Source organism: Diabrotica virgifera, chromosome 1, assembly GCF_917563875.1.
Source record: "Diabrotica virgifera virgifera chromosome 1, PGI_DIABVI_V3a".
NCBI classification, from domain to species: domain Eukaryota; kingdom Metazoa; phylum Arthropoda; class Insecta; order Coleoptera; family Chrysomelidae; genus Diabrotica; species Diabrotica virgifera.
The window spans coordinates 61,936,293-61,961,305 of NC_065443.1; the positions used below are offsets into that span (position 1 = coordinate 61,936,293).

A 25,013-nucleotide genomic window follows, 5' to 3' on the forward strand; every position below is an offset into this window, starting at 1 on the left:
TCGACCGTTTCTTTGTTATTTCAAGTTGAATACACCGATTTAAGCATGCACACAAAAAAACAAACTCTTTTCACCTACTATATCTCTTTTGTATTATAACTAGAAGATTTATTAAGGAACGAATCTCTTTGTTTTATTTATGAGCCACAAAAATGTTTTATATAATTTTTTTTAGTTAGATGCATAGCTTTTAATGTATTCGCCAGAAACCGTCCGAAAAGGTGCTATTTTTCAATGAAAATGGCCAATTTTCAACCACGAATAACTCAAAAATATTGAGTTTTCAAAAAAAATATAGAACAGATTTTGTTTAGAATTAGTTTCTCTAGCCATTTCCGTGGTTATTTTGACCAAAAAATTACTTGAAGAGGTGGGAACCGCCCAAGATAAAAGCGTCATAGTACATAGATTTTGTTTCTTGAGCTATTTTCTACTTACTGTGAAAATATCAATTCAATTGATGTAGTAGGATGGATTTCGGAGCCATGTGCCCTCATTGACTGTCTTATTTATTTATTGTGAAGTTTGGACAAAATACTTGAATTTTTTTTGTTGTTTATCAGATATACACCATAACACAGACATTTTATAAATATAGCATAAAAACGAAACAATCGTTTTTAACTACTACTTACTAATGCAAGATATAAAACTTTTCTAGTACTTACTCATTAATATAAAATTGTGAATGTGCTTTCTACATCAGACATTAGACTCCCGTTTTATTCTTTGGATTTTCCTATTATGGAGACATCTATTTTTTTCCTTACATTACGCATCAACCACGCAGGGTTATTAGCGTGTATGGATTGTGTTACAAAATTATAACTTAAAAATAGATTTTAAACATAACAATAGGAAATTATAAAAAGCTCTAAATCTATACAAAGTAAAGTAAAATACTATATTTTTGGTAAGAGGTTGCAGTCTTTGAGGAATGTGAAGATGCTTTTTGTATCACTGTCTTTTCCGAGTGCACTATTTAATGTTGGTGGTATATTGCACTTTTTTCGTTGCACTTTATACTTCGGACACTGCAATAAACAATGCCTTACGGTAAGGACACTTCTACACAAATCACACACAGGTTGATCGGCACGTTGGGGTATGTAGTCATGGGTTAATCGAGTATGGCCAATCCGGAGACGAGTGAAGATTACTTGCTCTCTTCTGTTTTTGAATTGTGGAATTTGATTGTGGTTAATGTCAACTTCGTATAGCTTAGTTGATGAGTCCCTCCATGTATCCTGCCATATTTTAAAAGTATTTACTTTGAAATATGCTTTCAGGTCGGTGTGTAGGGTTTTCATGTTCTCTTCTGCGTTTGGGTTATTAGGTGCATTCTTTGCTATTTTGTCCACAACCTCGTTACCTTCGATTCCAGTATGATATGGTACTCAAATAAAATTAACTTTAATATTCATATTTTCTGCATATTTCAGTTCCTTTTTAATGAAAAGTAGTAGTGGATGATCAGAATAGAGTTGTTTTAATGCCAATATTGAGCTGAGATAATCTGTGATAATGATATTTCTCTTATTATTTTTGTTAACTATCAGAGCCAATGCTTTTAGAATAGCAAACAGTTCAGCGGAGAACGTTGTTGTATATGAAGGTAACTTATAAGCTGCTGTGTAATCTGACGAGTAGATTGCTGCGCCAGTTCCGTCTTCGTTTTTGGAGGCATCGGTGTAAACTTTGAAGCAGCTACCATATTTGCTTAATATTTTAAGAAATTCTTGATTGATTTGACTTGCAGGCGTTTCTGATTTGTTTAGTCGCAATAAGCTGGTATCAGTAGAGGGAAGGCGAATTGTCCAAGGAGGAGGGGTTTGGATTGCGGAAATATCGTAGGTGTCTGGAAAATGAATACCTATTTTTGATAAGTAAGTTTGTATGCGGTAATAAAAAGGGTGATCAGTTCTATTTGAGTTTTGGAAACAACTTTTAAAGCGGTCAGCAAATACGTTGTGTATAACTGGGTTATCTTGATTAGAGGATACTGCAGCGGCATAAGAAAGACTTAGATATTGTCTTCTAAACGTGAGTGGGATCTCTCCAGTCTCCCAGTATAGAGTTTGTATTGGACTTGTGTGGTGTGCTCCTAAGGAAATTCGAAGACCTGTATTTTGAATCACATCTATTGTTTTTAAGTACGTCTTTTTTGAGGAGTTGTAAACGATTGAGCCGTAGTCAAGTTTGGAACGTACTAGGGCCTTGTAGATATGTAGTAATGTAGACGAGTCGGCGCCCCATTTTTTGTTTGCAAGTGATTGTAACAAATTTATTCCAGGCTGACATGTATTTTTTAAATATTCTAAATGTATTTTCCAAGTTAGTTTTTGATCAAATATCATACCAAGAAATCTAACTTCGTCTACATATTTAACCTGTGCTTCATTTAAGTATAAGTTCTTCAGTTGTATTTGGTGGCTTTTCGTAAAACACACTGCTTTGGTTTTAAGGGTATTAAACTGAAGTCCACTTGTGGATGACCATTCTTCAATATGATTTATGGCTTTTTGGACATGGTTATAGATGGTTGTTGGGTTCTGGAGACATCTATTAAATTGCTCTGTATCAGTTTGTAGGTACATGTATTGGTGTCGTTTGTTATTATTCCGGTAACAGAAATTTTTTGCTTAGATGGCATTATACGGGGATGAATGGGAGCGTTGTATTTTCTCCTAACTTTAAAAAATTCTGTGAAAAAATTGGAGTGCTGATTTTGTTTTATACTTTTTTTGTATTATCGTGGAGGTATCACTAAGGTTTTGATTTTTGAATTATCCGAATATCTCCTTTCTTATAAGAGCTGCAAATAAAAACACTGCTTTGAAGGTTTTTTTAATTAAAAATATCAAACGCACTAAAATTAAGAAAACAAAACAAAATTAACAACAAATTAAAACAATTCAATAGCGGTTATGTCCACCTCTTGCAACAACGACTGCTCGCAATCTGTTTGACATCGAATAAAGTTTGGCGCAATCCTTGCCTGGGGAATAACCCGATATTCGTCTACCAGGGCCGTAACTGTACCAAATTTGATGGAACGTTTCTAATACGCTCAAACGCGCTGTCGCGAACCTACAAAGCGAGTCGAAGGTGGGATATTTCACACCATAGCATCACGTTTGTTATTAAAATTTAATTATTAAAAAAAATCGTTATTTTGATATATATTTTGATTGGTAAACAGATCGGTGCCGTCACCTACATTTGCTTACCTGTTTACACTGCTTGCCCGGTAGCCATAAACCTTAACACGTAGACAATACCTCATAGACCTATTTTATACAGGGTTGCGAAAAAGTCTGACAACGAGGTAATTTCTCGGAAACCGCTAGAACGATTTTTATAGATTTTGGTGGGTAGGGGTCTTTTAATGCGGCCGATATTATAGTGGTAATAACATTGTTGTTAAATCTTCCGTTTTTGTGGAAATCTAACGAACTTTCTTATTTCAAATGGAACACCCTATATATTTTTTAAGTTTTGGAATTCTTAAGCGATACTGATTATTTTTCATATGATATTCTCTATACCTAAATGCCATAATTTCTGAGTTATTGCTACATTTAAAAATTACAAAAAAAAATTAAACAATTTATAAAAATCAATTTGTTTGGCCAGTGTAGACATTATTTTAGGTTCTTTGTATCATTGGGAACAAAAAAAGGTCTTTTGTAATGTTTCTCTAAAGTTAATCGTTTTCGAGTTATTAACAATTTAAAACTGAAAAAAAAACGACAAATGACGATTTTCAAGGTTCAAAAACACAAGTAAAAAAAACAATTTTTTAAATTACAAAGTACCTAAATTCAAGATCAAGCCTTTTTCGATCAGATACCTATAAGAATGTTTGACACGTTTTATTGTAAAATATTGTTTTTTTAATTATTGATGAAGCGCATATGAGAGAACGGGCGATCGGACTGCATTAACAACTAAAAAATAATATTTTAAAATAAAACAAGACCAAATTGCTTATCGGTAGCTGATAAAATACGGCTTGAACTTGAATTTAGGCTCTTCGTAGTTTCAAAGGTAATATTTTTTACTTGTGTTTTTGAACCTAGAAAATCGTCAGTTTTAAATTGTTTATAACTCGGAAACGATTAACTTTAGAGGAAAATTACAACAGACCTTTATTGTTCACAATGATCCAAGGAACCTAAAATATTGTCTACCCGAGTCGCAAAAATTGATTTTTATAAATTGTTTAAATTTTTTTTTAATGAATGTAGCAATAACTCCGAAATTATTGCATTTAGGTATAGGGAATATCATATGAAAAATAATCAGTATCCCTTAAGAATTCCAAAACGTAAAAAATATATAGGACGTTCCATTTGAAATAAGAAAGTTTATCAGATTTCCAGAAAACGGAAGATTTGACAACAATGTACCACTATATTATCGGCCGCATTAAAAGAACCTCACCCACCAAAATACATAAAAATCGTCCTTGCGGTTTCCGAGAAATTACCTTGTTGCCAGACTTTTTCGCAACCCTGTATAAAATAGGTCTATGAGGTATTGTCTACGTGTTAAGGTTTATGGCTACCGGGCAAGCAGTGTAAACAGGGGTAAGCAAATGTAGGTGACGGCACCGATCTGTTTACCAATCACAATATAATATATCAAAATAAAGATTTTTTTTAAATAATTAAATTTTAATAATAAACGTGATGCTATGGTGTGAAATATCCCTACGTACGACTCGCTTTGCAGGTTCACGACAGCGCGCTTGAGCGTATGAGAAACGTTCAACAGCTGTGCCCATTCTCTTTTGTAAATTACTCCGCGATTCAAAAATATATTCAGATGTGTATCACTTTACGATTTGACAGACAAAAAAGAAATAAGAGTTGACAAACTTTAAACGCGTTTTTTGCAAAACTTCTTTTTTCGGAAAATCCATTGTTTTTTGAGATGTCTTTAAAAATTTGCCACAGTTGGCTCATTTTTTAATGCTCATTATTCTTTGAACTTTCTTTTTGAATACTCTATTAATTGCACTGAATATGCTTATTAAATTAAAAAAAAATATCATACTATTAAAAAATTCACAAAAATGTGCTTGAGACGTTGATTTCAAACCCTACGCCCACGCCCCCCCTTTAAGAAAGCTATTACCATATTTTGATAGGCAACCTATGCTAACAACTAACTAGACACTCGTATTTGACTATGTATAAAATTTAATAAAAAAATATTTCATCCGATAAACAGATGGGTGAAGGTAGACCTATTCGGATCCCGTACTATGAATAGGAGTTCGCAGGTTCAAAACCTACTCCAGAATTTAAATTTTAAAATATAACAAACTCTTTTTAGTATACAATCATTTAAGGACGATCCATACAAATATCACAGCCTCCTCCGCCTCTGCTTCTTAACAGAAATAACAAAAGTATCTCGACTATACATTTAATCCAGTTTCTTCAAAGGAAATAATAAATAATACCTACAATTAATTAAAGTGAAGAATACATCCATTATCTAAATTTTTATTGTTTCAGAACAAATTATGTTGACAAACTCGTCTCAGCACAAACAATACGAGCACTTCCTTTGAAGAAGAAGAAGACAAAAGTAAAATAAATAGGGCCCGAGTGGTCTCCAAGACACGGATATTCAGCACTTAAGATGAGAGACACTTCTCACTGCTAAATAAAGTGATGCATAATTCAGTAATGCTGCCGTCCTCCACATTTATTTATAATGGGACAAAAATAATCAACTGAGTTTATTGAAGACAGTACGGATGAACGCAGGACTGGACTTGCCGATCAGATCGGCATTCATCGGTGCCTCGGCGATCTTGGGAAAGGTCTTTTTCTTCCTTATGTTGCACTTGGGTAAGTGATTTTTGTTTTTTTTATACCTACATAATTTTATATAGTGTTGTGGCCTTTTACTATATTAGCCTGATCAAATAAAATAAATACAAAATAACGAGCAGCACACACCCAAAAAACGCTTATTTCTCGAGATACTGACTACGGGTGATGAATGACTAATTTTGGTCTTACTTTATGTTTTTGATGGCGCCGAAAACGAAAATGATGTTAGCTTTTTTCGTCAAATGCACAATTTGAAATATTCAAAGTCAAATAATGGGAAAAATTTGCATTTTTCGAGGAATACTTAAATAATCTTTTTTCAAGTATACAATTAGACCTTTCAAAAACTAATAATAAAAAGTTTCTAGCATGAAAATTAAGCGACCTACAAAAAAATGTCGGTACCTGCTTTTCTCTACGAAAAAATCAGTAAAAACAACCCCCTAACTACCTTCCTAATTCAAAATTGGTCTTCGCCTTTCTGTAGTTCCTTTTATATTTATATTATCAATACACTCAAGGAGTTTGACCTATTTAAAATGCCTGATTTTAAAAAAATTGGAGTTTAAAGAAAAATTTATTTTTTGCAATTTGGTATTTTTCACCTTTTACTTCAAAATATCTCCGAAAATACAGAAGATATGAAAAAAATTATAAACTACTAAATTGTAGCTTTTTAATGACTAAAATTACCCTGTGCATAGATTTTCATTACAGTGAATAGTTAGCCAGATATAGCTTTTTAAAACCTCTATTTACCAGCAAACACCCCCTTATTCGAGCCCTTTAAACCCGCCCCGATTAAAAACTAAGGCATCTTACGGAATTTAATTTACACAGTCTTATAGCTCTCTAAAAATCCTACAATATCATTTTTGAGGGGTCTCATTACTGAGAGGGTATCAAAGTTGCTTTCCTACGAAGGTAATTAAATCCATTTACTAAGGCTGAAAATCAATACACAGTGAGATATAATATTTTTCCAAAATTAGGCATTTTAAATAGGTCAAACTCCTTGAGTGTATTGATAATATAAATATAAAAGGAACTACAAAAAGGTGAAGACCAATTTTGAATTAGGAAGGTAGTTAGGGGGTTGTTTTCACTGATTTTTTCGTAGAGAAAAGCAGGTACCGACATTTTTTTGGTCATAAATCACTTAATTTTCATGCTAGAAACTTTTTATTATTTTTTTTGAAAGGTCTAATTGTATACTTGAAAAAAGATTATTTAAATTTTCCTCGAAAAATGCAAATTTTTCCCATTTGAATATTTCAAATTATGCATTTGACGAAAAAAGCTAACCTTTGACATGCCGTATCTCGGTTTTTGTTGGTCTTAAAGATATTATTGGAAAATAATTTGGTTTGTGTTACTAGAAGATACAATTTTGATATCTACAGTTTTTTTGATTAAATGCATATTTTTCGAGAATTTCTCAAAAAACCCTCTACAAAAGTCGATTTTTTCGTCGAAAAACTGTTATTTTCAAGCGCGAATAACTCAAAAAATATTAGGTTTACGAAGAAAATGTAAAAAACATTTTTTTCTTATAATCAATTTTTCCATCGAATTGCATATTTAATATGTAATCAAAAATTCCCACCCCCTAGTATGGGAAGTAAATCCATGCTGGACGAAAAAATTGCGAGCCAAAATGCTTCATTTCCTCAATCGACTATTGGGGCCGACCGACCGGCTCTGTCCCATCATACAGCTGACCGACTATAATAACTTTTATTTATATTTAATTTAGAATGTGTGTACTGATTTTCAGCCTTAGTAAATGGAAATAATTACCTTCGTAGGAAAGCAACTTTGATACCCTTTCAGTAACCCCTGTTCTACGTTTCGCTTGACCGACCGCAGTATGTTTCTCTACACACTCACAGTAATCAACTGTGAAAAATCTAGTTTTAGTAAATTCAAATAGATTTTTCAGCGCTGCCTCTCCGTCTAATAGTCCAGAAAGCCACTGCGCATCCGCTAGGAAAAATATTCCGACTCGGATTTTTTGCGCAATCTTACTCAAAAAGGACCCCTTTTAACAAATTTTCATGTTGCCAGGTCCAAAAGTGGGTCAAAATCATTTTAAAAGTTTTTTTTGTTTTTTTCCTAAAATAATTTTTTTTGCATCGAACAAGTTTTTTTTAGGTTTTTTTTTCAAACAGAAAAGGTCTTTGGTAACTTTTCCCTAAAGTTGATAGTTTTTGACATATAAGCGATTAAAAATTTAAAAATTGCGAAATCGGCCATTTTTAACCTCAGAAACTATGTGAAAAACTGAAAATTTCGATGTAGCCAAGGTAAGAAGATATTCTTTGAACATCGTTTGATGAAATCCCGAAGAGTTTTTTGCAATACAGTATCGAAAACCCCTTTGTTTTTTATTTGCCAATCAAGCGGGCGCTAACTCCACAAACTGAGAGAGGGACATATTTTAAGCAAAATTTGTTATATCAAGTTATTAAAATAAATCAATATTTTTGAGTTTGAGTACAAAAATTATGTTTTAACACAAAAGTTGTTACTACCAAAATCGAAGATAATAAAAAATCAAATATATTCCTTACTTGAAAAACTTTTTAGAATTAATTAAAAGTGAGTTATAGGTGATTGAATGTAAATTTTTTTCGGCTAGTACTCAACTCTATGTGTTCAAGCTTAAATAACGGGAAAACGATGCATTTTATAAAATATATGTAGGTACAAAACACTTGTCAAAGTACTCAAGAATACCTATCAGGTGAGCTCCAGATGAAGTTGATAGCATCAAAACTAAGCTTTGCTGCTTAAGTTATGATGAAAATAAGAGAACCCTTTCGAATTTTTAGGAAAAAATGAAAAATAAAACATACGCTATTTCCACAAAAACTAAAATTTATAGTAGTCCCTACAAGACTTTCTTTATTTTGGCACAAGTAATAACCTAAAGAATTTTTCCAATTTTCGTAAATTTTTTTTTATAATAAATCCACAAATAACCGATATACGTAAAAAATTATAGAAAAGCAAATTTTAGTCTTTTTTTTTTAGCAAATAGTTTACTTTTTATATATTTTTGTAGGATAAAAAATAACCGAGATAGAAACGTTTAAAACATAAATTTTACTGCGAGAACCATGCAACCGGAGCCCGTTAACCTTTTATCTTTAAAAAATAAGGGATAAAAAAGATTAAGTTTAGTAGTAATTATAGCCCTTGAAACTACATTTTTTGATCAAACTTATATCATAAAAATTAATGTTATTAAACAGTTATTAAAGAGTTATTAAAAAAAAACAATACATTTTTTTTGGAAAAATTTTTGGAGCATAAATTTTGAAACATTTTTGGAGATTATTTCAATTTTATCATTCAATTTTATTATTTATTTACAATCAGATTAAAATTATACTGAGAATTATCTACTGTAGAAAATTAGCGATAGAATTTTTTTAAGTAGATTGTTTCTGTTTAATGGCAACCAGTTTCCTAGTTTTGACAACTGTTACATTTAACAAAATATCCATAATATACGTATTAAAAAATAATCTTACGAATATCACACGACAGTAAAAATAAATAAGAAAATAATGCTTCATTTTTACTCAAATTTGTTGTCATTGTGCAATAGCCACTCGAGCCCTGCGGGCTCTCGTGTCTATTGCCAGACAACAAATTTTCGAAAAACTGTCGCATTATTTTACACTTTATTATCACTCTCTTGTGATATTATACCCGAATAAATTTTAATGCTATTAACCATTTCTAAGTACTTTACTTAAAACTAAACTAAACTAAGGTTTAGTAAGTACATGTCATAAAATGCATCAGTTTTCCGTTATTTAAGCTTGAATGCTTAGATTTCAGTACTCGCCGAAAAAAATATACATTCAATTACCTATAACTCACTTTGAATTAATAGTAAAAGGTTTTTCAAATAAGAAATTTATTCGGTTTTTTATTAGCTTCAACTTTGATAATAGTAACTTTTTTGTAAAAAGTTATGGTTGTTGAGATATTTATTTAAAAGTTATTTAAAAGCCGCTTTAAAAGATGCATTCTTTTTACGAAAAATTAAATTTTTTGATCTTTAATAACTCAAAAATATTGATTTATTTTAATAACTGATATAAAAAATTTTGCTTAGAATTTGTCCCTCTATTGATTTGTTGAGTTTTTGTTAATAAAATAATTTTCATCCCCGAGAAGGGTTGGCATCCACCCCCAGGGTAGAAGCGCAAGTTTGCACCATGTAACCTTTGTTCCATAAGGTATCCTCTAGCCACTTAACAATTTTCATGAAAATCGCTGGAGATCCAACGAAATCGGAGGTAATAGCTCGTACTCACCTTCAGTGACTGCACTATATTACATATGAGGGGTCAAGGGGAAGAACGATGAATGTCTATCTGGAAGCATTTTCGGTAAAATGAGAAACAAAGTTACATATTCATTGTTTGTCCCCCTTGCTTCCAATCTTGTGAGGTCTTTTTAAGACGATGCTCATCGCTATTTTCCCTTGGCCATTCACAGGTTGATAGTACTCTTTCTAAGCTAACAAATTGCACAAAAATCACAAAATGACCAAAAATTGACATTCATCGTTTTTCCCTCTGACTCTTCATATGTAATAGGGACTTGACAATAAGCGCAAAACTAATTATCTAGGATCAGCGCAGGATAAAGGGGCGGGCGAGTCGGGCGACCGCCCGGGACGCTAAAATTTGGGGGCGCCAAATTTTGAGAGACGCCGATATATAAATGTAATATTTTTTACATTCATTATTTTTTTAGACTTTATAGATTATCTTTGGGTTAAGATTACTCCTAAGACAATTATTATTGAATAATTGTAACAATAAGAAAACTATTTCTAGCTCACAAAAATTCTGTAATAAAAATAATGCAACCTAAAAATTGTTATGACTTTTTAAGATCATTTGTCAGGTAATACCTATCACTTTTATGGTAACAATGTTATACATACTTAAAATACACGAAGATCAGATTTATGAAGTATCAAACAATTTATGAATAGTCAGTGATATTATTATACTGGCGCTTGTCATCATAGCCTCAATGGTTAAAGAGTTTTGTCTTCCTGTTCTGTAAACTTTGCATTTACAACATTTTCGTGTGTCCTTGGGTGTATAATTTGAAATAAAAAACTGGGTATGTATGAATTAAAAATGACAAGTTCGTTTTCATATGAATATATAGAAATTTATTTCGAATACTTTGTAAGGTTAAAATGTTTCACTTTTTGCATAAAAACGGCACGACCGTCATATGAAAAAAAGGAAGAATAGATTTTTGTATCACAAATTGAACGAGTAATTCCAAAATGATATTTTATTTGAAATATCTCAGTGGCGGACTATGGTTTTTTTTTAAATTCAGACTATTACCTGTATTCGCGCCAACAGTAGATATAAAATTCTTAATTTTATGTCAAAAAATGCGCAATAATTACCACGTAAAACACATAAAATTTCATTTGCATATCTGAACGGTTTTAGAGCAATAAATAAATCGTCAATTTGTAAGAAAAATTCCAACACTTCATATCTCGGAAACGAAGTATTTGCGGACATACGTTTATAGAGCAAACTGTCATTATTTTTCATATAGAATTACCCTTTAAAGTTTGTCGCATTTATTTAGAAACACCCTGTATATAAGGATTTCCATAGTTTTCACTGTATTATTTCACTCAACCGTTCTCTTCAGTTCTTTCTGTTTTGCCAGTCCCCTTCCTGCAGATTTCTTTTCTATTGCTTCGTCCATTTTGTCTCTGAAAGATCTTCGGGGTCTGCCTCTCTTCCTTCTTTCTATCGGGCTCCAATCTGTTATTCCAACGATTTTGGTCTGCTCTTCTGCCATGTCCGTACCAGGTTAATCTCTTTTGTTCTATATAGCCTATTATCTCTTGAATTCATTACCATTATTTTGTTAATCTCTATGTTATTTATTCTATCTCTTCTACAGCTTCCCCTTAGGTATTCAATCTCTGTTGCTCTTATTTTACATTTGGTTTTCATATTTTTTATTCAATTTTGCTCCCATTATTCAGAATACTTCTTGTCATGGTGTTATAATATTCTTCTTTTTGTTTTTATACTGATGTTCTTATCCCACAGTACCGGGTTTAATTTGAGTATGCAGTCTATTTGTCTGCTCTATTTGTCAGTCAGTTTGTCCTAGTCACTCGATACCTAGAACCATAGCTTGGTTCTAGGTATCGAGTCATAGACCTACTCATGAGATAATAAAAAAATTAATGAATGATTTTATTTGAATTTACATAGATGACTGTAAGGCCAAGGATATGACAACTGGAGGATCCAGGGGGTGTCACGGGGGTCATGATCCCCCCCATAATTGTAAACCCACTTATCCTAGGGTTGTTAAGACTAAGTGACCTTGCAGAAAAGTAATGAAATCACCCTCAAGACCCATGATCCCCCAAAAAAAATTTCTAGATCCGCCACTGGATATGACAACTGCTCTAACATGAAGAGAAAAAATAAAGGTGTACAATCTCGCGTTTGCAAAGAATATCCTCGTGCTCTTTTATGCTAAGTGGATGCCACTCCCTCAATTTAGTTATTGGGGATGCAGCTATATCTGGCGCACAATCAACGTGTTTTTGGTATTGTAGAAGATTTATACACATTTCTTTCTGCTTGTTGAGAATGTGCATTTATCTTTTACCTCGCTCCTTCGTTGCTTGAACTTCAAATGTGCTCGTTATGCTATGCCCTATGTTGGATAAATTATAAAAGTAATAACTATCGTACTATTTTTTAAATAAATATATTTTTACATAGTTCTTTATGGTAAAATTTTGATTTTTTTCTATTTTTTTATATTTGCAGTAAATTTGTATATTCTTTTATGAAGGGGCGCCAAATTTTATTTTGCTCGAGGCGCTCAAAACCCTAAAACCTGCTCTGTCTAGGATATGTGTACATACTGGAGAACACATTTTGATCTCTTGAGGTTGTTGATGAAAAGGAAAATTAAAGAAAGCAGAAGTCCACGCAGGCGAAAATGTTCATGATTAAAAACATCAGAGAGTTGACTGGCACCTATTGATACTTAATCTTTCTTGAGAGCCACACAGGATATAGAAAGATTTGTCAAAATTGTTGCTGACCTTCAGATATAAAGAGGGCATTCTACGAAGAAGAAAAAGAAAAATTATGTGCTTTTTTGCATTCAGTTTATCTACATACATTGCCTCCAATGAATGTAGAATATAATTGAACCTCCAATTATAAATATGTGATATTCCACAATAAAAAGATTAGCCTACTTTATTTTAACTACGTTACAATAGGTTCCTTTTCCAAACGTTTTTATAGCGCGATTTTAAATTCAGATATCATTTATCATTCTGACGGTGAAGGTATCAAGACTCTCCTATCGCGCTGGTATCGTTTTAGTTATAAAACCGGCAATTTCCCGGAATTCGCGTTATTTGTCGGGTTAAAGCCCGAAACATTGGCAAATTTACTATGGATACAGTTTCACGATCCGAAAATCCTGTTTTTTGCTCAATAAATTTCAGAATAACCGTACACTTTTTATCGAATTTGAAGTATCTATTGGAATATTGAATCTTTTTGCAAAAAGTTTATATTTTAAAATAATAGAGATCCCGATAAACCCATAAAAATGCATTTTATTTCCAAGCGTTTGTGAATACACAGATTGTGTAATAAAATCGTTTAAAATTATGATTGTTTTATTTGTGAAAAGCTTCTGAACTGATAAAGGGTGTTGGCACAAGATTTTGCGCCAATGTCTTTTAAATGCTTTAATTTTATTCGAATCCTGAGGAAACTAATAAGTATTTTTGAAAAATTTAAACGCAGAATGAAAGATTATATTATTACCGAGGGCCTAAAGTCTCTTAGAATAACAAAAAAGTTTCTTTTGAATGAGATAGGTATTAGAAATTATAAATCACACAAAATTTTCTCTTTTTTTCACCCCTGTAACTTATTAAAATAAATATTGTGAAAGTTTTGAGGGACTTTCGGACCTCGGTAATAATGCAATCCTTCATTCTGCGTATAAATTTTTCAAAAATACGTATTAGTTTTCTTTGGATACGAAAAAAATAAATGCATTTAAAACACATTCACGCGAAATTTTGTGCCTACGCCCAATCAAAATTTTTCTATAAATCATTGTATAAATAGTTCAGGTAAGATTTGTTTTAAATTGTATAACTTACACAAGAGCATTTTTTTGCTGGAATCACTTCGGTATGTGTTGTTACAGTGACAAAGCCTCTACAAAAATATATCAGTTCCCACCTCTACACATGGTTTAGTTTTTGTAAAAAGTGGCAAGTTCGTTATTTTGAAATACCACTAATATCTATATTTTGTCTTCATTTTGCTGTTATGGCAAGCAGTCGTTTGTGAGAAGATTCATTGTACAGGGTGTCCCAAATTGGTATGTTTTGCAGTGTATACCGAAAACTAGAGAAGATAGAAAAAAAGTAGTTAAGATGTCATGACTTCTTTTTTCGTTAAAGTAACGATTGCCCAATCAAATCATCAATAGCTCCTCACATTATCGAGATACTGGGCGATTATTGAAAAATGTCGAAAATGACAGGGTTACATATCTTCTTTATTGAGAAAAATTTTAAAAAACTTTATGGGAACTTTTGATAGATATATTATGGACGGATTCAGTGGCGTACAAAAAACTTTTTTAGGGGGTCTCGTTAAGGAAATATAAACCATACTTATGTTTTTTTTAAATGGGACACCCTGTATATTTTGACATTTTTCGTTTACCTTTTTAATTCTCTTTCATCTGATATGACATATCATATATCTATTTTCAGTTGTTGGAGCTACCGTGCAAATAAATTGTTTATAGTTGACGTCAGGTTAAAGGCACTTAAAAATAAAACACTCGGTAACATATTTTAACATTTTTATATTAGGGTACCAATCCTTGTCAGTTTTATTAAATTTATTTATTAAAATAAAATCAGTACCTACCTAACTTGAAAATAAAGTAAATACTTAACTGCTTATTATTGGTTCAAAGTGAATTTTTATTTTTAAATTGTTGATTCCATATTTTATAAATAAAATTATCACGATAAAAATATCACTGTATTTTATTACCTTTTTCGTTTCCATTTATAATTTTTTTACCCAATATATTATTATTGTCTTTTATACTTTCTACCTAAAATGACATATTATTATATGACCCTAATATTAAAATGTTAAAATACGTTACCGAGTGTTTTATTTTTAAGTGCCTTTAACCTGACGTCAACTATAAACAATTTATTTGCACGGTAGCTCCAACAACTAAAAAGAGATATATGATATGTCATATCAGATGAAAGATAATTAAAAAGGTAAACGAAAAATGTCAAAATATACAGGGTGACCCATTTAAAAAAACATAAGTATGGTTTATATTTCCGTAGCGAGACCCCCTAAAAAATTTTTTTGTACGCGTCTGAATCCATCCATAATATATCTATCAAAAGTTCCTATAAAGTTTTTTAAAATTTTTCTTAATAAAGAAGATATGTAACCCTGTCGTTTTCGACATTTTTCAATAATCGCCCAGTATCTCGATAATGTGAGGAGCTATTGATGATTTGATTGGGCAATCGTTACTTTAACGAAAAAAGAAGTCATGACATCCCAACTACTTTTTTTCTATCTCCTCTAGTTTTCGGTATATACTGCTAAACATACCAACTTGGGACACCCTGTACAAGGGTTTTGATTTTTGATTTTGGATTTTGGATTTTGGATTTTGGTCTTAGGGTTTTTGGTTATGGTTTTTGTTGGCTTTTCTGCCTATTTTCCGTACCTGGAAACTTTCCGTTTCTTCATAGTAAATAAGTTTACTTTGGATGCTGCGATTTTCTACGTAATTCTCACCGTAAATGGTCTATGGTTAGACGTTTCCGGAAATCGAATGGTTTCCTTCTATCGCACGTGAATATATGGGTCACGTTTTTAGGGGGAGATTTTCGTGACTTTATTTTGAGCGTAACGCTTTTAGTTATATTGCTAGAAACTTTTATAAAAAATAAAGCTTTTTTAAATAGGTACTTTAAAAAATTTTATTAAATTTTTCCCGAAAAATTGCTTAATTGTTTGGTTATTTCACGTTGAACTATTAGATTTGGAATTTGGCGAATAACAACTTTATTTTTCATGAGCTACAATTTGCTTTAACTGGGTTTATAGACTTCATTAAAACACCATTTTTTTGTTATTTTATAAGCTACTTATATTTTTTCCAAAGAATCTTTATTTCGATAAAATATTTAATTTTTGAGTTATTTGCGAAAAACAGCTTGGAAACGTGTTTTTTTTGTCGAAAAATAAACATTTTCAATCTCAAATAACTCGAAAAGTATTGACTTACTTAAAAAACTCTATAGAACGAAAGTTCCTTAGAATTAGTCTGTTTATTCATTCTCGGACTTGTTTTAAATGCATGTTTTTTCACCACCGAGAAGGGGTGACTGTCACTAGGGATGGGAAAAGCCTACCAGTTAAAACCTAAAACAGGTTTTTAATTTGAAACAACCGGTTTTACAGGTTGTTTTTTGTCCCGGTTATAACCGGTTTTTTTTTTCAAAGTAATAACCGGTAAAAACCGAATAAGTTACCTGTGGAAGAAAAAATTAATTTAGAGAAAAATGAAGAAATTTCTATCTATTTTCGATCCTAATAATACGTATTATAAATAATATGCGAAGTGATTAACCCAAACAACCATAATTCAACATTTATTTACTAATAGAGAACTAGACGAAAGTGTCACATCAGCTTTTATGAAACAATTTTGGGAATAGTTATTTAGATTTAGATGATAATATTTACATAAAAAAGTAAGTGATCTGCTTGAAATCGATATTCCAACCATCATTGGAAAAAATTGTTTATAATACTTGAGTACTTGAGACTTGTATGAAATGTGAATACCGAAATACGATTGGGAATCTCCATTATGTAATTTTTAAACAATAAATAATTCTTAGGAAATAAAAGGTAGGTATTATACAAACGTATTAAAAAATATTACCTACTGAAATTTTTTGATGGCAATAGAGAAGTAAATAATGAATTGGTTTATCGAATTTATTTTTAATATTTTTTGATATTTTTTTTGATATTTTTTTAAACTCGATAGGTCCAAGGGACATTTCGGTACATCGGTAGGATCATCACTTTTGGGAATATCCCAATTATTGACAACGCAATATACGCCGACGCCGCCGTCTGCAACGAGCGACGAATCAGATATTGGGGTACTTTCGCCCATTTTTAGGGTGATTTGAAAGCTCCTGGGTAAATTTTTATAAGTTGAATTGGTTAGTAAGTGCAATATACATGTATTATAACCTATTGAGTATTTATTTGCTTTTGATTAAAAAACCGAAAACCGGTTTTTGGAACAACCGTTTTTTTTTACCGGTTATAACCGACAGGTTAAACCGTATGTAAAAAAACCGGTATAACCAAAAACCGGATTTTTGTTCAACAACCGCCATCCCTAACTGTCACCCACCAAGTACCCATATAGCACACAACGTCCGATGGACGTCCATATAACGTACATTTAAAGTCCAAACGTCCATGGACCAAAACTGGACGTACTATGTACGTCCATTACGCGACGTCCATTGGACGTTTGATTTCAACGTACATTGGACATCCATTTGTGGTCCATGGAGATTTTACACAAAACGCGACTATTATTATGAGTAATTATATTTATATAGCTTCTTGTTTTAATCAAAGCAATATTATTAGTAGAATACAAGAAACTTCTAATAAATGTAGTCACATATATTTTTTCATCATCGAATTAAAAACACTGAACCACTAAAATTATTTTAATTAAACCTATATAATATTAGATGATGATAAAACGATGGTAAACTTTTTCAGAATAACGGAGCTACATCGCGCATCGGTAATTATAGAACTTACAATAATTAGACACTACCAATTTAAATCTTATATGTGCATTCTGTTAAATTTCGCGCCAAACTAAATGAGAATCTTCTTGACAACGTTGTCGCTCTTCACGCTATCGGTCGTAAAAGGTGTATTAGGCAGGTACTTTTAGGGGATTATCGCTGTTAATTGTTGTGGAATACTGAAGGAGGGTTTATTTATGATAATTCACAGAATGGCAAACACGCTTGCAATATACAACCGTACTGACTCATAAGTTCTAAGAAATAATAATGTTTGGAAAGAACAGAACAGAAATAAACCTCTTGAATGTGCATGCTTGATAGGGCGTCATTATCTGAATTTTGTCTTTATTAAGTTATTACATACAATAGAATAATCCTGTGATATCTTTGTGTTTGCTGTTTATCGTGCAAGTGCAGTCGTGCATTAATGAAGTTCTTATAATAAAGTTATAATGAAGTTCCTATAATAAAATTATAATAAAGAGAAATAAAAAAGGTATTTTGTGTAATACTTTAAAGTATATATAAGTTTAGTATTATAGGAACTATTTCCTATACCTAAAGGCTTTTTGCTATGTACCTATGTATTCAAAAAATTATGGACACTAGATTGCTTTCTGAAAAGTGCCCTACAAAAATGACTATAAGACGTACATTGAATGTACATCAGATGTACATTGAATGTACATAAGATGTACACTGAAAGCTTCAACAACGTACACTGTACGTTTGTAGCGGACGTTCTATGGATGTCCAATTTTGTGAACTCTGGACGTTCGTTGGACGTCCATCGGATGTCCATTGTACCTTAGCGGGACGTCCATTGGACGTTCCAATGTACACAGATGTACGTCCATTGGATGTCCATAAAACGTACTTGTGCTATCTGGGTAAAAGCAACCAACGGCACAAGTTCAACTTTGAACTGGAGTTTAAAGTGTAAGTAGAACCTAAATCCAGATTTTTATGCAATTCGTAGTTGACCCTGAAAATTACACTCCAAAACCGCCATTTACTAGGCTATTACTGTGATTTCTATGGACAAGCAGCTTAACTTTGCTATACTAGTTTCTGTGAGTAAGGCCGCTTACAAACGAACCACTTTTTGAAGTCGAAGTCGGCAGCAAAAAGTCGCTTTTGAAGTCGAAGTTGGCAGCAAAATGTCGAGCGTTTGTGGTTGTCTGTCGCTACTACCTGAAGTCGTCATTTAACAACAATGCAAAACGCATTTCCTGTTCACACTGGCGTTTTCTCGACTGCACTACAAATTCTGTCGTCGGTTGTCGCCGATCCCGACGGCTGACTTCTCAATAATTGTATGGTCCAAGAGCTGTGAGACATTTTTGAGTAGGTATTTTAGGCAACCTGAAAATTTTACAGGTGACTCTTCCATGATAGCCTAATACAAAAATGCCGGTCTGGCTGGAGGGTAGCGGTTATTTTCCCCAAAATTCCCCCCCAAAATTAAAAAGAGGGTAAAACTTGTTATTACAAAAAATATCATTGACGTGACTTTACAGTAAATTTAAATATTCAAATATAAAGAAAATAAACAGGACAGGCGATTTGAGGGCGATTTTACCTCTGGAAGATACTTGCATGGGCGCCCCAGTATTATTTTCAGGGGGTGCATATGAAATTCAGAAGATTTCATCTGAATCTGTACATACTGTTAACAAGTATAAAATATACAACTATACATGCATATACATTCTTTCCGGACAGGGAGGTGCAATTGTTCTTTTAACAGGGTATTTTTTAATATTAAAAATAAATATTTTTGGTGTATGTATTATGCTTGGAAACATGGATCATCTCCAAAGTGACGATCTTTATATTTTTATGGAGTATGGTACTGGCAATTCTAAAAGGTACTATCCGACAAGCCAGAGGTGGCGCGTGACCTTGAGCGAAAATACACGGCGACAAATGCAGAATACGAGAAGGTCAGCCGCCAGTACTCGCTTGTCGCATTGTACATAAATATAAAGAAGCTACATACGGAATTAGAGCCATCTTTATGTACGAGTTTGCCTGCTTTCCACGCATTTACTGGATGTGATTATAATTCGCCTTTTTTCCAAAAGCGCAAGATTAGACCGTTTAAATTATTAACAAAAAATTTTATTTATCAGAAAGCATTAGCGGATCTTGGAGCTGCCAACGTTACCGGTACGCGCGATGAAATTTTCGAAACTTTGGAAGAATTTGTGTGCAAAATTTATGGTACAAAAAATTTATCAAATATTAACACAGCACGATTTCAAACATTTTGCCGAAATTATAAGTTTAATAAGAAAAATTAGCCTTTTAAGAAAATATTGAAAAAGTGTGATCCATCTACTTTGCCTCCGTGCAAAGCCGAATTGAGACAACATCTGCTAAGAACTCAGTATGTATATCACGAGCATTTGGCGAAACGCATATTTGCAAGTCCCCAGTTCCTTAACACCTAACGGAAATGGATTGATACTAAATATGGATAAATTAGATTTTAATTGATTTGAGGGAGATTGTTTGCATCAATCAGTTTATGATGCTATAGTTCATCAGCGAACCAAAGAGAATTTCAGATATATGGCTGAAGGTAAGCTTACATACATGTTCTTTTTATAACTGAAATCTTTTTTTTTTAGTTAACTCAATCTTCTGCTTCTTCGTGTGTCATCCTTTTATGACAATGGCGATCATCACGGCCCATTTTATTCTATCTGCAGCGATTCTGAAGAGTTCTATTGTTGTTTTTACACTCCACTACTTTAAATTTTTCTTGCACTTTTCCTTACATAACCAGTCACATCACGTTTTTTATTTCTTAGTATATGACCAAAGTAGCTCATTGTTCTTTCCTTCATAGTGTTGAGTAGTTCTTTTGCCTTTTTCATCTTTCCTAATGTTTCCGTGTTTGTTACGTGTTGTGTCCATGATATTTTTTACATTATTCGATAACACCACATATTAACAATGGCAAGTTTTTTCAGATGCGCCCGTGATTGTTTAGGCTTCGACTCCGTATAAAAGGACAGAGAATACGTAGCCAACTGAACTAATTAATCACTAATTAATTAGTCTGACGAAGGAGAAGAAGAGAATGAATATTTAAGCTCAGATGAGGAGTTTGAAAAAGAAATACAAGGTTCGGACACAGAATTAATTTAGTTTATAGTTTTATACTTTTCTACCTGTACCTATATTTATAATAATAAATTTGTCTTTTTCTATTATATTTGCAAAATTAATAAAAAGTTATTTAAAAAACTATACTATATACCTAATAGTTACTCTAACCTTTCGAGGCACAACAACATGGGTATCGCCAGGTCACGTTATTTTTCTCGAGCGAACGGACTCGCTCAGCTACAACAGAGAACGCAAACAGCTATCGGTATACGCTCTTTCTCACACTGCTGCTTATCTATAGCGCTTTTCATTTACATGCACGTGTAATTTGTTTGATCAGCTGGCAGCTGGAAGATTTCACCAAAAAAATCCTGTCTTTTTTAGAATATTTATTTTTAATATTAAAAAATACCCTGTCAAAATAAAAATTGCACCTCCCTGTCGGGAAGAAATGTACATAGCTGTGCATGTATAGTTGTATATTTTATACTCGTTAACAGTGTGTACAGATTCAGATGAAATCTTCTGAAGTTCAGATGCACCCCCTGAAAATAATCCTGGACCGCCCATGAAAGTATCTTGGAGAGTTAAAATCGCCCTCAAATCGCCTGGCCTGTTAATTTCCTTTATATTTAAATATTTAAATTTACTTAAAGTCGCGTCAATGATATTTTTTGTAATAACAATTTCTACCCTTTTTTTAACTTTGGGGGGATTTTTGGGGAAAATAACCGCTACCTTTCAGCCAGACCGGCATTTTTGTACTCGGCTATCATGGAAGAATCACCTGATAAATTTTCAGGTTGCCTAAAATACCTACTCAAAAATGTCTCACAGCTCTTATACTAGTAGCGATTCTCTTTTCACACGAAACCGTTTCAAACGTTTCCTTCTTTGTCTGCACTTTCGAAGGAGCAACAAAAGCAATAAGTTTGTTCCAACTCCATACAAAACCGTTCTTGAATCATTATGCGCATGCGCAATAACGAATCAGTATGCGCAGTAACACATTTTTAGTTACTGTGCATACTCGTAACCGTTCAAGAACGGTTTTGTATCGAGTTGGAACAAACCTAATGTTTCTTCTTTCGAATTCATAATTCGCTCATCCGGAAGAACAGTGTCACAAGTCAAAAAACATCATTTTTCAGGAGAGACAAAAATAGATTTTTTAGATCTTAATTTAGCTGTCAGTTTTAAACGGTAATTGCTAAAATTTTCAAATCAAAAACGAAGAATATGGATATGTGAATGTTTCTAATTGTGTAAGAAGCAAAAGCAAAAAAATATATGATATCTGATTTAACAAAGAAAAAAAGATGAAAATTTTGACTTAGTCACTTTTCTTTTAAAATGTTGGTCATTTTTTTAAAAATTAATGAAAGTATTAACTTAAGAAATGAAATTTTATTTATAATAATATGAAAATTATCACATTAGTATAAAAAATATTATTAAACATATTATAAAAGAAAATAAACATTTTATGTCTAACACTTGATAAAACAAAAATACTTGAATATAACAGGTACTTAAATAGTAATCTACAAATACTCATAAAATGGCAAATAGCACTTGGGCAAATATCCCTACTTTATTTTTGTAAACCTTTTTCAATTTTGGTTTGATATTTTATTTTCTTTGATTCAATAGCAACACACTATCAAAATGTTCTTGGTCGTAAGAGGTTTTATAAAATATTCCAGGGAATTCTTTTGTGATTTTCAAAACTTTTATATCAGAAATTTTTACGGGTTCGCCATTAGTATTCTTGAAAAAAGAGTTTAGACTCATATCAGCTGCTAATTGCTTCAGATCATAAATGTCTTGGTGACAAACTTCATTAACTTTGTGTGGTTCTCCAGATTTTTTAGCACTGTGTACAAGCGTCACATACTGATCAGGAATATATACAGGTCCTGACCTTTTTGAACTTTTAATTTGGCGTTCAATGAGCATTATCTCCCTCATTTTGATTGTGTCCTGTAATCAAAAACTTATGTGTTATGCTCTGCAGCTCATCGATATTCAAAATGGCGTATACGTATTCAGCTATCATAAAACGGTTTTTTTGTTGGCCTGCACAGTTATTAGAAAAAAAATATAATATTCCTATTTTCTCTTTTTCTAAACTATTGAGGTATTTTAGTATATCAACTTATAAGTAGGTATTTGATTGTTAGTTCAGAGAAATAAGGAAAAAAAATAGCCTGTTGGTGACACAACCCCCTCCAGGCCGAAACCAAATTTTTTGAGTAATATGGATATCTATAATAATAACCTATATATTTCCTGCAGCCGATTTTGATGATATACATAGTTATAAACAAATGAAGATCAAAAAACGGTGAATTTTCGCTTTTTTCGTCTATTACTAAGAAAATAGGCATTTTAAACAAATTTGAGAGTAAGAAACTCATAAACGGTATAAAAAACTTCAATATGGCGTTTGCTTAATATGTCTATCCTTATTGGTTGCTTAGAAAATTGCAAAATAAATCATAAATTTTGAGTTTTTATAAATATTTATAACTTATGTAAAAATTAACTTAGAACCTTCTTATTACACAGAATGCTGAGACTTATGGTGCTTAATTCATACCCTAAATTTCGAAGAAATTGATAAAATAGTTTAAAAGTTATTTAATTTGTTTATCCCAAATTTATTTTTTTTTGCAACACTGTAAGTCAGAAAATGATGAAGCTACAGTAATACTTTGGATAGTTTATGGAAGAAGGAAATTTACAGTATTAATTTAATTAAAAAAAAATACAAAAAATAATTATAAATATTGCAAAATTATTTTGCAAAAACGTGTGAATTAAATAAATGGGGGGGCTAACTTTGTCCCTAATTGTCCTAGGACAGTTGTTTTTCTTTCTAAATGTGTATAAAAATTCAGTCTTTCTTAATATGAAAAAATAATTTTTCTACAGGCAACGGTTAAAAAGTTATTCTAATTGTTTATAAGTAAGCAAAAAATCGACATGTTTTTTCAAAATAATTTTACACTGTTTAAAATTATTTTTTGTCATTTATTTTTAATAATGGTAATAGTATAAATGTTCTTCTTTCATAAACTGTCCGAAGTATGATTGTAGCCTCATAATTTTCTGACTTGTAGCAAAAAAAAATGAATTTGGGAAAAACAAATTAAATAACTTTTAAACTATTTGACCAATTGCTTTGAAATTTAAAATATAATTTAAGTACAAGAAGTATCAGCATTCCGTTTAATAAGAAGGTTCTAAGTTAATTTTTACATAAGTTATGAATATTTTTAAAAATTCAAAATGTATGATTTATTTTGCAATTTTCTAAGCAACCAATAAGGATGGACATATTCAGCGAACGCCATATTGAAGTTTTTTATACTATTTATGAGTTTCTTACACTCAAATTTGTTTAAAGTGCTTAACTTTTTGGTAATAGACGAAAAAAGAGAAAATTTAGCATTTTTTGATCTTCATTTGTTTATAACTATGTATATCATCAAAATCGGCTGCAGGAAACATAAAGGTTATTAATATAGATGTCCATACTACTCAAAAAATTTGGTTTCGGCCTGGAGGGGGATGTGTCACGAGAAAAATCTTATTTCTCTGGACTATGTGTCCATCAATAATTAGTAAAATGTTCAATTATTTACAAAAAAAGTAGATACATATACGAGAAAAAAGTAATTTCTCTAAATATTTCAACAGTGAGGATAAATAGTACGTAAATATATTTTTTCAAGAACAATGTCACATGTGGAAAAAAAAAACAAAAACGTAAAATTTATTTTATCAAATACTTCATGAATAATTACATAACTCAAAATATGACTATATTTTATTAAAAATGTAATAAGAAACCTACTGATCTTTTCAATAAAAACGACACAAATCTAAATATCTCACTTTTCTGTCGAAATGCCGAAAAATACTAGTACACTTCTCAAAATATAACGGGTTTCTTGATAAAAATCGATACGTTCACTTCGAACGTCAGTGTCCAACTTAAAAGTGTCATTCTTCCGGAATAAAAGTATTCATTTTACCACCAAAGGAATAAT

General features: G+C 31.8%; 1 protein-coding gene across 2 annotated transcripts in view; it reads left to right on the plus strand.

The window, feature by feature from the left end:
* Positions 1–25,013, plus strand: part of LOC114334181 (uncharacterized) — a 427,370-nt gene that overhangs the window by 119,936 nt on the left and 282,421 nt on the right. For both annotated transcript variants that reach the window (XM_028284216.2, XM_028284215.2), the window contains exon 2: positions 5,529–5,867. In XM_028284216.2, the coding sequence (XP_028140017.1) occupies positions 5,774–5,867 (94 nt within the window). In that variant the 5' untranslated portion in view covers positions 5,529–5,773. The remainder of the gene's footprint in view (positions 1–5,528; positions 5,868–25,013) is intronic.